At 44.0% G+C, this 14,011-nt stretch overlaps 2 protein-coding genes across 2 annotated transcripts; both read left to right on the top strand.

The window, feature by feature from the left end:
- The first annotated feature begins 3,656 nt into the window (after positions 1-3,656).
- Positions 3,657-8,476, top strand: LOC311251761 (lecithin retinol acyltransferase-like). Its single transcript, XM_084344400.1, has 2 exons — positions 3,657-4,322; positions 7,197-8,476. Exons 1-2 carry the CDS (start codon positions 3,759-3,761, stop codon positions 7,347-7,349), a joined length of 717 nt encoding a protein of 238 aa, XP_084200526.1. The 5' UTR covers positions 3,657-3,758; the 3' UTR covers positions 7,350-8,476.
- A 2,646-nt stretch (positions 8,477-11,122) lies between these two features.
- On the top strand, positions 11,123-13,692 carry LOC311251762 (lecithin retinol acyltransferase-like). Its single transcript, XM_084344401.1, has 6 exons — positions 11,123-11,193; positions 11,282-11,896; positions 12,042-12,147; positions 12,232-12,306; positions 12,392-12,544; positions 13,502-13,692. The coding sequence occupies exons 2-6, from the start codon at positions 11,682-11,684 to the stop codon at positions 13,652-13,654; spliced, it is 702 nt and encodes a 233-aa protein (XP_084200527.1). The 5' UTR covers positions 11,123-11,193; positions 11,282-11,681; the 3' UTR covers positions 13,655-13,692.
- Positions 13,693-14,011: the final 319 nt, after the last annotated feature.

Here is a 14,011-nt window from a genome sequence, read left to right on the forward strand (position 1 = left end):
GATTTTAAATGTTACATTTATTGGTTTTATTTCATGTTTGTGTCTGCGATGAATTAAAGCTTTTCTATCTGTGTGATACCTATTGAGCCTGTTTTTCACTGGGTTCAGGTGGAAAACAGGACGTAAACTTATTACACGTATTGTTGTGAAAAAAAGGTTATCACTCCCCACACATCGGATGTTTTCAGCTCTTCACCGGAGGCTGAACAAGAAAACGTCAACAGTCCTGAATCACAACTAAAAGGACAAAGATTGAGGATTTAATGTGAGGACAAAAACCTGCAGAGTCACCTGTGAGAAGGATGCTAATTTAGTTTTTGTTTCTAATTATCTGCAAGTTTTATCCTTTAAAAAAGTCTCACATCTCCTCCCCAAACGGCTGGAGAGCATTAACACACACACACACACACACACACACACACACACACTCACACTGAGCAGTCAGATCTCGTCACTCAGCCTCATTCACCTTTTCTCTGCAGCTCAGTCGGGGTCACTTCAACACATTCAGCAGCTGAAGTCTCATCTTTCAGCAGCAGTCAGGCTGCCTCAGCGGGGGGTGACGGCTCAGTGTGTGTGTGTGTGTGTGTGTGTGTGTGTGTGTGTGTGTGTGTTTCCATAATCTTCCCTTAATCCTAAAATCCTCTTCTTCTCTGTGAAGGAGACAGAGAATAAATGAGTGAGTGACAGAAATGAGAAGCAGCTTCACTCCTCAGTGTAACAAACCAGTGAATTACCCATCATGCTCGGGGTGTGGCGTCCCTCCAGCAGCATTCAGACACTCAGTCGAGTTGGACGAGCGTTAAAGCTGCAGATGATGAAGCGGCGACTGAAAACACTTTATAAACGCTCTCATTTAGATTCCTGAAGAGTCTCGGACTGAGAGTGAAGACGCTGCTGCAGGTCGATGATGACGATGATCAAAGTTTCTGCAGGACCTCTTCATCATCTTCAGCCGGGTTATGATCAAGCACTGAGATTTTTCATAACTGATTATTTTACAAAATAAACTTTTTGTCAACTGAATTTGAGGAACTGGACTCTCCCTCCAAACACTGGTCTGCAGTCAGTAAATGTACGTGATTATTATCTTATTGTAAGATTTTACGTATAACCTTTTTCTAAACCTCACCAAACGACCGTTTAATGTTTTGTTTGTTTATTTGTTTTGTCATCTTTACGGCGGTGCATGATGATGCAGCATCTGATAGCTCCTCCAAATTTCACTACATTTTGCTTTTTAAACCGACATTTCTTCGGCTTTACTGCTGATACTGTCATTATTGGAGAAGGAAGCGGGTGTTTTGGATTAAGGGTAGCGGACTTTGAGACCATCACGGCCCACAGCGTCTTTCAACCATCTAACCTGAGCGGCTGGACCGCCCCAGGGAGGAGGAGAGTCGGAACAAGAGCCATGCTAATCCAGCTAATGTCAAAGGAAAAGGAAATGGACAAAGGCTGGACAAACAAGGTGCAACCAGAGACTGTTGTGCCCACAGAGACCTGTCTGGGATCAAGCTGTTTCACTCTCAGATTACAGCCGGAGGAGGAGGTGGACTCTGTGTTTACCTCATTGATGCTCGGTGCTCACAGTTGATGGACAGATGTCGAAGTTTTGATGTGAAGATGCCGACGACATTCATCATGACGCAGATTCAAAAGATGCACTGAGTGTTTATGTGTATAAATAACTGTTGTGTGTTTGTGTCTCATGATGAGTTCATGAACTTCTATTTCTCTGGATTTTACAAAAACAGATGTGGCCTGACAGACTAATGGGCAATACCTGTGTGTGTGTGTGTGTGTGTGTGTGTGTGTGTGTGTGTTTGAAGAAAAGAGTAAATAAACTGCAGGCGGTGGAGGAAATTTCCCACAATGCATCACAAGCAGAGACAGAGTTATTAGAGCTGATTACTGAATGTCTGCAGTCGTCACCAAGAAAGAGCTGAGCCGGCAGTTCACACACAGCTCTGTGTGTGCGTGTGTGTGTGTGTGAGTGTGTGTGTGTGAGTGTGTGTGTGTGTGTGTGTGTGTGTGTGTATGTGTGTGTGAAACCATTTGGTGGTTTCTGGAAGCTGAACCACTGTGACCTCAGCATTGCTCCGTTTGAGTGTCAACCACTCGCTGCAGAGTTCCCATGATGCTCCACACTCACGTCTATGTGTGTGTGTGTGTGTGTGTGTGTGTGTGTGTGTGTGACCGACATTTGCTGTGGTGGAAATTGTGAGTGTATTTGGTTGGCTTTGTGGTGGAAACCTCGTGTGTGTGTTAATACTCCTGACATTGTGAGGAACAGTTTGTCTGCTGCTCGAGTCAGGTTTTTTTTTTTTTTTTGACATTTTCATGGACGAAAACTTCTTAAAGGAACAGTTCACCCAAAACTGTAAAACTCAGCCATCATCTCCTCCTGATGATATAAAGTCAGGCTCAGTCATCGTCTCCTCCTGATGATATAAAGTCAGGCTCAGCCATCTCCTCCTGATGATATAAAGTCAGGCTCAGTCATCGTCTCCTCCTGATGATATAAAGTCAGGCTCAGCCATCGTCTCCTCCTGATGATATAAAGTCAGGCTCAGCCATCTCCTCCTGATGATATAAAGTCAGGCTCAGTCATCGTCTCCTCCTGATGATATAAAGTCAGGCTCAGTCATCGTCTCCTCCTGATGATATAAAGTCAGGCTCAGCCATCGTCTCCTCCTGATGATATAAAGTCAGGCTCAGCCATCATCTCCTCCTGATGATATAAAGTCAGGCTCAGCCATCGTCTCCTCCTGATGATATAAAGTCAGGCTCAGCCATCATCTCCTCCTGATGATATAAAGTCAGGCTCAGCCATCATCTCCTGATGATATAAAGTCAGGCTCAGTCATCATCTCCTGATGATATAAAGTCAGGCTCAGTCATCGTCTCCTCCTGATGATATAAAGTCAGGCTCAGTCATCATCTCCTGATGATATAAAGTCAGGCTCAGTCATCGTCTCCTCCTGATGATATAAAGTCAGGCTCAGTCATCATCTCCTCCTGATGATATAAAGTCAGGCTCAGTCATCATCTCCTCCTGATGGTATAAAGTCAGGCTCAGCCATCATCTCCTCCTGATGATATAAAGTCAGGCTCAGTCATCATCTCCTCCTGATGATATAAAGTCAGGCTCAGTCATCATCTCCTCCTGATGATATAAAGTCAGGTGAAGTCTCGTAGTCCACAGAACATCTCTGGAGCTTCACAGTGAAACAGAGTTGCAGCGTTCTGCTGGAGATCCCAGACTGATGTGTTTACTTCAGGTACAGTTTAGTTCAGCAGCGACAGTGAAGATTTCAGCTTTAATAATGTTGATAACGACTGAATTCTTATTTCTGGGTGATAAACTTTTGGATTAGCTGCAAACTGCATCATTACAAAGGCAGTTTTTTAAGCCGTGTTGCTGATAATACTCGAGTACTTTTACTTAAATTAGGTCTTGAATGCAGTACTTTAACTTCAATAAAGGATCTGACAACTTCTTCCAGCTCTGCTCATGTCCCTCCTTTCACTTTCAGTCTCTCTCTCTCTCTCTGTCTCTCTCATCACCTGTGACGTCACGCGGTCCTCCTCCCCCGTCTCCAAAATCTCCCTGAAGGAGGAAAAATCTCCAGAGAGGACAGAAGGAGGTCAGAGAGAAGCAGAGGAGTGAAGAAGATAGAAATCAAACACAGACTCTTCTCCTCCTCCTCCTCCTCCTTCTTCTTCTTCTTCTTCGGTGGTCTTCTGTCGCAGTCATGCTGGACACCCTCACCTTCCTCCTGGAGAAGCTCTTCCTCCTCGCCCACATCAAGCTGTCCAGCCTGCTGCCTCCTCTGGGCGCAGAGCGGCCGCTCACCAGGCGCTGTGAGCGGGATGAGTCTCCTCCGCAGCCCGCCGGAGCTCCTCACAAGTTCCAGCGGGGAGACCTGCTGGAGGTTCCCCGGACTCTCTTCACCCATTTCGGCATCTACCTGGGCGAGAACCGGGTGGCGCACCTCATCCCGGACATCCTGCCGGCGCTGACCGCTGACAGCGCGCAGATTGGGGAGATGGTGACCAACACGCGGCTGCTGCTCGGGGTGCTCTCCAAGCGCGCCAGCATCCGCGTGGACTCGGTTGAGGACTTCGCGTACGGAGCCGGGATCCTGTTGAACGTCATGGACCGGGCGGTGCGCCGGAGCCCGCTGTCCAGCGAGGAGGTGGCCCGGCGGGCGGAGAAGTTGGTGGGCAGCGTGTCCTACAGCCTGATGTGGAACAACTGCGAGCACTTCGTCACCTACTGCCGCTACGGGACGGCGCAGAGCCTGCAGACCGACCAGGTGAGCGCCGGCACCGGCACCGGGGGGGCTTTTTACGCACGCGGTCACAGTTTTTACGCGCAGGACTGCAGGCGGAGGCTTTGATGTGGCTTTTGCACGCGGAGGTTAATGGTTCCTTCTGATTTGTGCTTTTCACACTGACGCACTCTGATCACGTTCACACCATCCTGAGAGTCAGAGCCGTGTGAAGCGTTCCTGCAGGCTTTAGCGTCAAAATGGAAACAAAAGATCAACAAACACACTTAAAATAACTCAGTCAGGAGAACACGGAGGACGAGCTGCGTCTAATCTGGTGCTGAGTTTCTTTACACATCATTGAGTTCATTGAGTTCTGCTTTAGTGAAGCGGTACCTTCTCTGGAACCATCTGCGCTTTTATGCACCAGACGAGCTTTAACAAGGCGACTGTGCAGCCTCGTAAAGTTTCAATGAGCCAGACTGCTCACTGTTCGGTTCTGTTCTGCCACGATCCGGTTCAGGTTGTGATTTTAGTCTGAAGGTGTTTTTATTTCCTGCAACAGACCAAAAAAAGCAGAGATAATGCAGACACAGCGGGAAACATTAAAAAGTCTTTATTAAAGTGTTATTTATTAGAATCGTTTTTTCACCAGGGCCCCAGAAACGGTGTCAAGGTCTGTAACCACTGTAATATAAGAGTGGAAACTGACAACACAGACTAAATAATCATAAATGACAAGACAACAGAAGTGTCTCATGTCTTAAAGGAACAGTTCACCCAAGAAAAAAAAAAAAAACAGTTCTGGAGCTTCACAGTAAAACAGAGTTGCAGCATTCTGCTAAACAACTGAACAACGGAAAAACAACCAAAGAAACATCGGATGGCTCCACAGCTGCTGAGCTAAAACTGTCAGCGCACAGAGGGTGTGAATAACATCTTCTCAGAGCAGTTTGGGTTTGTCGAGTTTGTTTGAGGTTGTTTTTCCGTTTTAAATCAAGTCTCCAGCTGCAACTCTGTTTTACTGTGAAGCTCCAGAAATGTTTGGTGGACTATGAAACTTAACCTGACTTTCTTTTGTTTGGGTGAACTGTTCCTTTAAGTCATCAGTTTTCATACAAAATCTTAAAAAAGTTTTTAAAAAGATACAATAAACAATCATAAAGTGACTTTAAGTTCAGTTTTGAACATCGCAGATGTTAAAGGGTTGTAATGGAGTACTTTGTTGATACTTTAATCCGAGTACTTCTTCCTCCCCTGGCTCCTCGTCCTCCCGTTCAGGTAAAACAGACCAGAAACCAAACAGACGGACTCTGAGTGTTTCAGCATGTGAGAGTGTTTTTAAACGAGAGGAAAATCTGGGTCGCTCGTCGGAAAAGTCCAGAGAACAAGAGCTGCATTCAGCCTGCAGCCAGAAACCAAACAGTCAGTCCACAGTGATGATGATGATGATGAAGGAGGGCAGCCCAGCCTCCTGCACTCACAGCTCCAGTTTATTAGCATACGTTCAGGTCACAGAGGTAACTGTCGGCTGGTCTGAAGGAAACTTAGCTGGTGATGTTTAAAACCTTTTTAATGTTCCAGTGGACGGACGATGTTTTTATCCAGATGTTTCGAAAAGTCTGAAAATAACAGAATCAACTAAATAAACACAAAAAACTCTAAAATCTTCTTTGTCTGCTTCACAATAAAAGCCATCCTATGTCTGTCCAGTACTTTTATTGTGAAACAGAAGCAGGAGGAAATGTTGAGTTAGCATTAGCAGCAAGTTAATCCAGCTGAGGGTGAAGATCATTTCCTTTAGAGCGACAACTCCCAATTATTGTCACGATCGAATAATCTGTTGATTGTTTTCTGGATGAATCGATCAGAGGCCGAACCTCAAATGTCTTGTTTTGTCCACAACTAAAAGAGCTTCAGTTTACTGTCACAGAGGAGGAAAGAAACCAGATAATACTCACATTTAATAAGCTGGAAGCAGAATGAACTTCTTTTTCATACAAAATCAAACCGACTGCCCGATTATCAAAATAGTTTGCTTCAAGCTTAGGTAGATGATTTGAATCCTGTGTGGGAATTAAGCATGTCGCCATCATTTTGTTATCGATTTATAGATAAACTTACCAAAACAACAAAGTACAGCCGTCATCCAGCAAAACAAGCCTGACTCAAGGTCCACTTACTGGCTTGTTTCTGGAGGTTTCAACCAATAAGTAAACTCCTGAGGTCAACAGGGAGCTTTGATGACAGAGGTCCTAAAAGTGCTCAGCGATGAAGACCATGTGGGGAACACTTGAACAGGATTCTCTTTGTCCCCTTTCAGATATTCAGCTCTCTCACCGAGCTACCGTCTCCTAAAAGAATCAAGACTATAATTGACCAGTTGTTTATTTTCCTGTGGGGCCCCTGAGGCCCCTGTGAGAGCTCCTGTTGGCCCCCGGCCCCCCTCTAATGAACCTGGAGGAAACTGACTGCAGGCAGGTCAAATGTTTAGGTTAGCAATTACAGGAAGTGAAACTCGATCAGGAGAAAGTCTCTCTGCTGCAGGACGGCGCGCCACACGGTCTGAATGGAGAAACAGGCCACGCCCCCTCACATGCCTCCTTGTGTTATTATATAAAGTGCATTTCTGTCTGAAAAGAAGTGATCTATAAAGTGTTGAAGAACCTCAAGTTTGTTGAACTTTGATGCCAAAGTGACAGCTATATATATATATATATATATATATATATAGGAACAGATTCTTGGTTATGAATATAAATAAACAGGAAAACATTGTTGGTAATTATTATAAATATTTGTACGTGTTTCATGAAAATTACCCATATTTCCAGTTTCTCCGATCAGATCCACTTTTTACTCATATTGACACATATCACTCCATCAGCAGACACATTTATCTCATTTCCTGTCTTCCAGTTCTGCGAGTGGCTGAAGTCGCTGATCCGGGACCAGCGTAACGTTCTGCTGACGGCGCTGCTGGGACTCCTCTCCATGCTGTGTTTGGGAATATCCTCCAGCACGGCCCTGCCCACCCTCCTCATCCCCTTCACCCTGTGGATGGCCAGCTAGAAGCTCCCGGACGACATCCACAACCACCGTCAGCGTTTGAGCCTCACCGACGGTTCAAAACAGGCAGAGCCGCCATGTTGGAAGACTGACAGATATGACATAGTCATCTGCAAAGAAGTTCATACCAGTTAATGATTGTGGTACTGTATTTTACTGCTAATAACACAATAGGGACTGGACATAAACACCTTAGTTGCTTTTTCTGCTGCTTGCTTTAAGTGAACAGGTAAAGAAGAAGAACAGGATAGTTAGCATTAGCAACATTAGCAACCAAGACTGAATGGCACAAAAAATGAAAACATCACGTAGGACCGCCAGTTTAAGGGTTCTAGTTTACTTACTTTAAACTGTGGTGTTAAAGAGACCAAAGATTAGTTAAGAATGACTGAATTTTACTTAAGATGTTCTTTTTGTGATGTTTTTTGTATTTGTTGTCTTCCAAAATGGCGGTCCATAACTTGTAACCATGTCCCCAACATCACACGACACGCCTGGAAACAGAAAACCACAGAGTTAGAGGTTATTTCTCAACAACATTTCAGGTTTTTTCACACATAATGCCAGCGGTAAACTGTCTTTAATTTGAATGAGATAGCAGCTGTTCTGGGTTTCTGACACATGAAATAATGAACATTTATTTATCCTGGAAAGGTTCATTTCGCAGCCGGTGCCCTGAGAAAACCTGATCTCCAGAAGGTCAACTGTTCAGGGTCTTAAAAGGAAAGACCACAAACTCCTTTTCAGTTCATTCAGAGACAGTTTCACATTTTAATTGACTCTTAAAGAAGCACAAACTACAAAAAAAGCTGAAATGATGATTGATCGGCTGTAACTCAAACCTTTTTTGTCAGAAAAGCACAAGCACATGTTGTCTGTACATTCACACTGAGAAACTGACTCTGTGGCGGCCATCTTGTCTGTCCTTAAGGACATGAACCAGTTTCCTTCTCATCAGAACGTGTTGATGTCTCTGCACTGCAGCTCGATGGAGCTCTTCTGTAAATATCTGTAGATATCCTTCACAACCTGATTGTTCTCTAACAGTCACAAACTTTTGTACAGAATTTATTTTTTATGACGCTGTAACACTTTATACTTTATATGTAAATAAAGGAAGTGGAAGTAGAGTGGAGTTGTTCTCACTGATTTTTTGGGTCATCAGATACAAAAAAGAAGCATCAGTACTGATAGTTAGTCAAGTTTGGACCTCCTTCAGGAATTAGACTTTTCTTTGCCACCCTCCATGTTTTATGACTAAACCACACTTTTTTCATTTTGATAAAATTATGATCTTGTTTATAAAAAATGAAAATCCATTTTCAAATCAAATCTTTCTCAATGAATACAAAATACATAGAAAGTATTGTTACAGTTACTGAAATTTGAACCTTGAACTGAAATGTTTGGATTTGTTTTCTTCTCTCCAAATATTCTCGTCACATCAAACATTATTGCAGCTTAACTTTATCGTTTATTGTTTTTGGAAAAGTGAAAAAGCTATTTTAAATCTAATGCAAAGTTTTACATACAAAATTTTGAGGCAATTTAACAAATAATATTTGAAAAATACTGTGAATCAAACAGAAGAATCTCAGATAATCGATCACATGTGGATATAGTTATTAAAATACTAAAAATAAAGCAATAAAAATTGATTTACAGCAGCATCTTTTTCATTTTAGCTTAAAAATTCTAGATAAAGTCAAAAGATAAACATACAAATATGAACAATATAAAAAAGTGAAATAATTGGTTGTATATTTTTAGATTTTTGGCAAGTTTTCATTACTTTTTCTAGACTTTTGCAGTTTAAAGAGAATTCATTGAGACAAACATCACCAGTGGTGGTTATTTGGTAAAATTGCATTTACAAACATATTTTATCATCATGATGAGGTCTCATTAACCTTATATGATATTTTAAGGCAGTAGATAATATTTCAGCGGAAACATTCAGTACAATCCTGCAGTAAACTGTGAACTCTTTCTCCCTCTAGTGGCTGAATGTAGGAAGTACAGCAACATGAACAACAGGGTGACAGTATTAAGCACAGATCATAACCACTGTGCAGGAGACTAAACAAAGACAGACATCTTGTCATCGTGTCTTTATTTGAATAATTAAACCTCACTGTCTTTTCCTGGCTTCAGACACTCAGAGGTCAGAGGTCGTCTGGTTCAAACATGTAGATATTGTTCGTTTCCAAAGTTTAAGGTGTTTCCTAGTTCACTGAAACGTCCAATCAGAGGTTTTAAGTTTCATTCTGCTCTCTGATTGGCTGCAAACTAGTTGTGATGTCATAAAACCTGCAGGTGGTCAACTGAGATTTAGGTTGAAACGTTCCTCCTTCAGCAGGTTAATGAGACTAGTACTTCTACTACTGCTACTACTACTACTACTACTGCTACTACTGCTACTGCTACTACTACTGCTACTACTGCTACTGCTACTACTGCTACTACTACTACTACTACTGCTACTACTGCTACTGCTACTACTACTGCTACTACTGCTACTACTGCTACTACTACTACTGCTACTACTGCTACTGCTACTACTGCTACTACTACTACTGCTACTACTGCTGCTACAACTACTACTACTACTGCTACTACTGCTACTACTACTTCTACTACTGCTACTGCTACTACTACTGCTACTACTGCTACTGCTACTACTGCTACTACTGCTACTACTACTTCTACTACTGCTACTGCTACTACTACTACTACTACTGCTACTGCTACTACTACTGCTACTACTGCTACTGCTACTACTGCTACTACTACTACTGCTACTACTGCTGCTACAACTACTACTACTACTGCTACTACTGCTACTGCTACTACTACTGCTACTACTGCTACTGCTACTACTGCTACTACTACTACTGCTACTACTGCTGCTACAACTACTACTACTACTGCTACTACTGCTACTACTACTTCTACTACTGCTTCTACTACTACTGCTACTACTACTACTACTACTACTACTGCTACTACTACTACTACTACTGCTACTACTACTTCTACTACTGCTACTACTACTACTGCTACTACTGCTACTACTTCTACTACTGCTACTGCTACTACTGCTACTACTGCTACTATTACTACTACTACTGCTACTACTACTACTGCTACTACTGCTACTACTACTACTGCTACTACTGCTACTGCTACTACTGCTGCTACTACTACTACTACTACTGCTACTACTACTACTACTGCTACTACTACTACTGCTACTACTGCTACTACTACTACTGCTACTACTACTACTACTACTACTGCTACTACTACTACTACTACTACTGCTGCTACTACTACTACTACTACTGCTGCTACTACTACTACTACTACTACTACTGCTACTACTGCTACTACTACTACTGCTACTGCTACTACTGCTGCTACTACTACTACTACTACTACTACTACTACTACTACTGCTGCTACTACTACTACTACTACTACTACTACTACTACTACTACTGCTACTACTACTACTACTGCTACTACTACTACTACTACTACTACTGCTACTACTACTACTACTACTGCTACTACTACTTCTACTACTGCTACTACTACTACTGCTACTACTACTACTACTACCACTGCTACAGCAGTCAGTAGTAGTGCTGCAGTACTTCTCTGTGTAGTGCAGTTGGGAAACACTGAGTCCACAGTGAGAGATGAATTGAGTAATCGTGGCTCTAACGTTGCTTAATTGTATTAATCCTGACGGAGCAGCTCTGTAATGTTCTCAGGGTTTATGTGACTCAGCTGGAGTCTGGAGGGAAATCAGTCCAACGAGCTCAGAACAGGCAGCAGCAGAGTGAGTGTTGGCCTTTTATACTTCTACAGTACGCGGCATATCACACATGCGTTCACATTACATATACATGGGATGAGTTTCATGTCAGCAGGTGGATGACGAGGCTGCCATGCACGAGGCCGGTGTTCAGGACTGCGTCTCAACATCTGTAAACGTGAATCCACTGGATGTTCCAACAGACATTAAGCTGGGTGATTCTGACGAGGAGTCAGGACGTCTTCCAGCTGTTTGTGGCGAAGAAAACATCTTTTTAACGAGACATCAGGACGTTTTGTCAGCACAAACAAGACTAGAAAACATGATCTTTTTTTGTTTATGTAACTAACCAGATCATGAGCTCAGCATTTCAAACTGACCCTACAGAAGCAGAACAAAATCTTTTCTGAGATTTCTGATCCCAGACCAGCCTCAGTCATAGTCATTAATCCCCTCTGCTCCTCCCACCTCCATAAAACCACCTGTGAGGTGAAGCAGCTCTCTCCTGCAACATGTTTCCTCTGCAGCTGCTCGCTCTGATCTTCATCGCCACGCCGAGACGAGACGATGGGAGAGACAAGAAGAGGACAGACGGACCAGGAGAGGGGAGGACAGACGGACCAGGAGAGGGGAGGACAGACAGGAAGCTGACCTTCAGGAGGGGAGACCTGCTGGTTGTTCCCAGGACTCTGTTCACTCACTTTGGGATTTACCTGGGAGGAGACAGGTGAGTAACTTCTGTCTGTGTCCAGGTTAAAGGAGGAGTTCACTTTATTTTCATTATCATTGACTAAATTCATGGATTGACTTCCTTTCCTTTCCTTTCCTTTCCTTTCCTCTCCTCTCACTTCCTTTCCTTCCCTCCTCTCCAGAGTGGCTCACTTCATCCCTGACATCATGCCGGTGGTCTCCAGTGACCAGTGTCGGATCAGACAGATGGTGACTAACACCAGGCTCCTACTGGGAGTTCTGACCAAGGTACCACCGGCCCGTCAGCCCAGTCAGTACTTATTAATGGTTCCTGTGTGTGTGATGATGAGGATGAGTGCTGTGTTTCCTCAGTGTGGCAGCGTGAGGGTGGACTCGCTGGACGACTTCGCCTACGGGTCAGAAATACTCGTCAACACCACGGACAAGGTGACGGATGTTAGAGCAGCTGGTTACAGGTGCAGCAGTGATGATGGGCGCAGAGTGATGATGTCACCTGTTCTCACCTGTCCAGGTGTGCAGCCGCCTGCCGCTGCAGGGTGAGGAGGTGGCGGCGAGGGCGGAGAAGCTGCAGGGTGACGTGAGCTACAGCCTGCTGTGGTACAACTGTGAGCACTACGTCATGTACTGTCGCTACGGCACCGTCATGAGCTTCCAGACCTTTCAGGTGAGCGTTCACACCACAGAGCCCGCTTTACTGAAGTAATCCTTTAAATGTAGTCGAGTAACCCTACCCCTCAAAATTGTACTAGAGTAAATGTACTTAGTTACATTCCTCCCTGCTCACAGCAGCTACAGAGCGCTCTGTGTTTAAAGCTGATCACAGATCAGACCTGCCTCTGTTTATCTGGGTTAAGCCTCCGGTTGCAGCAGCAGTGGGGTCAGTGGTCCATTGTTTCAGAACCATTGTTCTCACTGCAGGTGAGATTGTGACACAGTGTCATTATGGAGGAGGAGGAGGAGGAGGAGGAGGAGGAGGAGAGGAGAGGAGAGGAGGAGGAGAGGAGGAGAGGAGGAGGAGGAGAGGAGGGGGGGAGGAGGAGAGGAGAGGAGGAGAAGAGGAGGAGGAGGAGAGGAGGGGGGGAGGAGGAGAGGAGGAGAGGAGGAGAGGAGGAGGGGGAGAGGAGGAGAGGAGGGGGAGGAGAGGAGGAGAGGAGAGGAGGAGAAGAGGAGGAGGAGGAGAGGAGGAGGAGGAGGAGCAGGAGGAGAGGAGAGGAGGAGGAGCAGGAGGAGGAGGAGGAGGAGGAGGAGGAGAGGGGGAGAGAAGTTCACGCTGCTCTGGTTGCATTACTGTCAGTGTGACGGCTCCATCTAGTGGCTGATTGTGGGTCTAACTTTAAACATCAGAACATGTACAGCAGAACAAGGAAATACTCAAGTCAAGTACAAGTACCTCAACTTAACTGTACTTTAGTACAGGACTTGAGTAAACGTACTTAGTTACATTCCATCACATGTTGTACTCAGTGTAAAAAACTTTATCAGTAACATGTTTCCCTCTCCTCCTCCTCCTCTCCTCCTGTCCTCCTCCTCCTCTTCTCCTCCTCTCCTCCTCCTCCTCTCCTCCTGTCCTCCTCCTCCTCTTCTCCTCCTCTCCTCCTCCTCCTCCTCTCCTCTTCATCAGTTCTGTAAGACAGTGAGGAAGCTGCTGCTGAGTCGTCGAGTTGCCAAGGTGACAGCGTTGCTGGGGGCGTGTCTGCTCTTCTACGTCAGAGCAGTGAGCACATGCTCCCTGCTGGCCCTGCTGCTGCCCTTCCTCATCTGGATGGCGTCATAAACACACGAGACTGAACATGAAGACCAGGATGCGTCAGACATGGCGGGAAATTAAAAACACATGAAGATAATCTGTAAAATAAAAAATGATGTCATGTGTTATAAATAAATAAACAAATATTCTTCAGTTTGTTGCATGTGCAACTTTGATCATAACGATATAATAAACTGTTTACATATTCACATTCAATGATTTGAGTAGCTTAATTTAAACATTTACACAAATAACAGCTTATATTTTGATTTTAATTAAATGTATTTTTTTTTAATTTTTAATTTTATATATTTGTACTGTTAACAGCGGCCAGCTAGAAAGAAGAAACATTAAATAATTGTATTATTTACACATTAAATATTT

Source organism: Pagrus pagrus (genome assembly GCF_965226575.1).
Source record: "Pagrus pagrus genome assembly, chromosome: 22".
Taxonomy (NCBI): domain Eukaryota; kingdom Metazoa; phylum Chordata; class Actinopteri; order Spariformes; family Sparidae; genus Pagrus; species Pagrus pagrus.

Coding starts and splice junctions, on each gene's coding strand:
- LOC311251761 (XM_084344400.1), top strand. CDS start 3,759: ATGCTGGACACCCTCACCTTCCTCCTGGAGAAGCTCTTCCTCCTCGCC. Junction 4,323..7,196: donor AGAGCCTGCAGACCGACCAG/GTGAGCGCCGGC, acceptor CCTGTCTTCCAG/TTCTGCGAGTGGCTGAAGTC.
- LOC311251762 (XM_084344401.1), top strand. CDS start 11,682: ATGTTTCCTCTGCAGCTGCTCGCTCTGATCTTCATCGCCACGCCGAGA. Junction 11,897..12,041: donor ATTTACCTGGGAGGAGACAG/GTGAGTAACTTC, acceptor CCTCCTCTCCAG/AGTGGCTCACTTCATCCCTG. Junction 12,545..13,501: donor TGAGCTTCCAGACCTTTCAG/GTGAGCGTTCAC, acceptor CCTCTTCATCAG/TTCTGTAAGACAGTGAGGAA.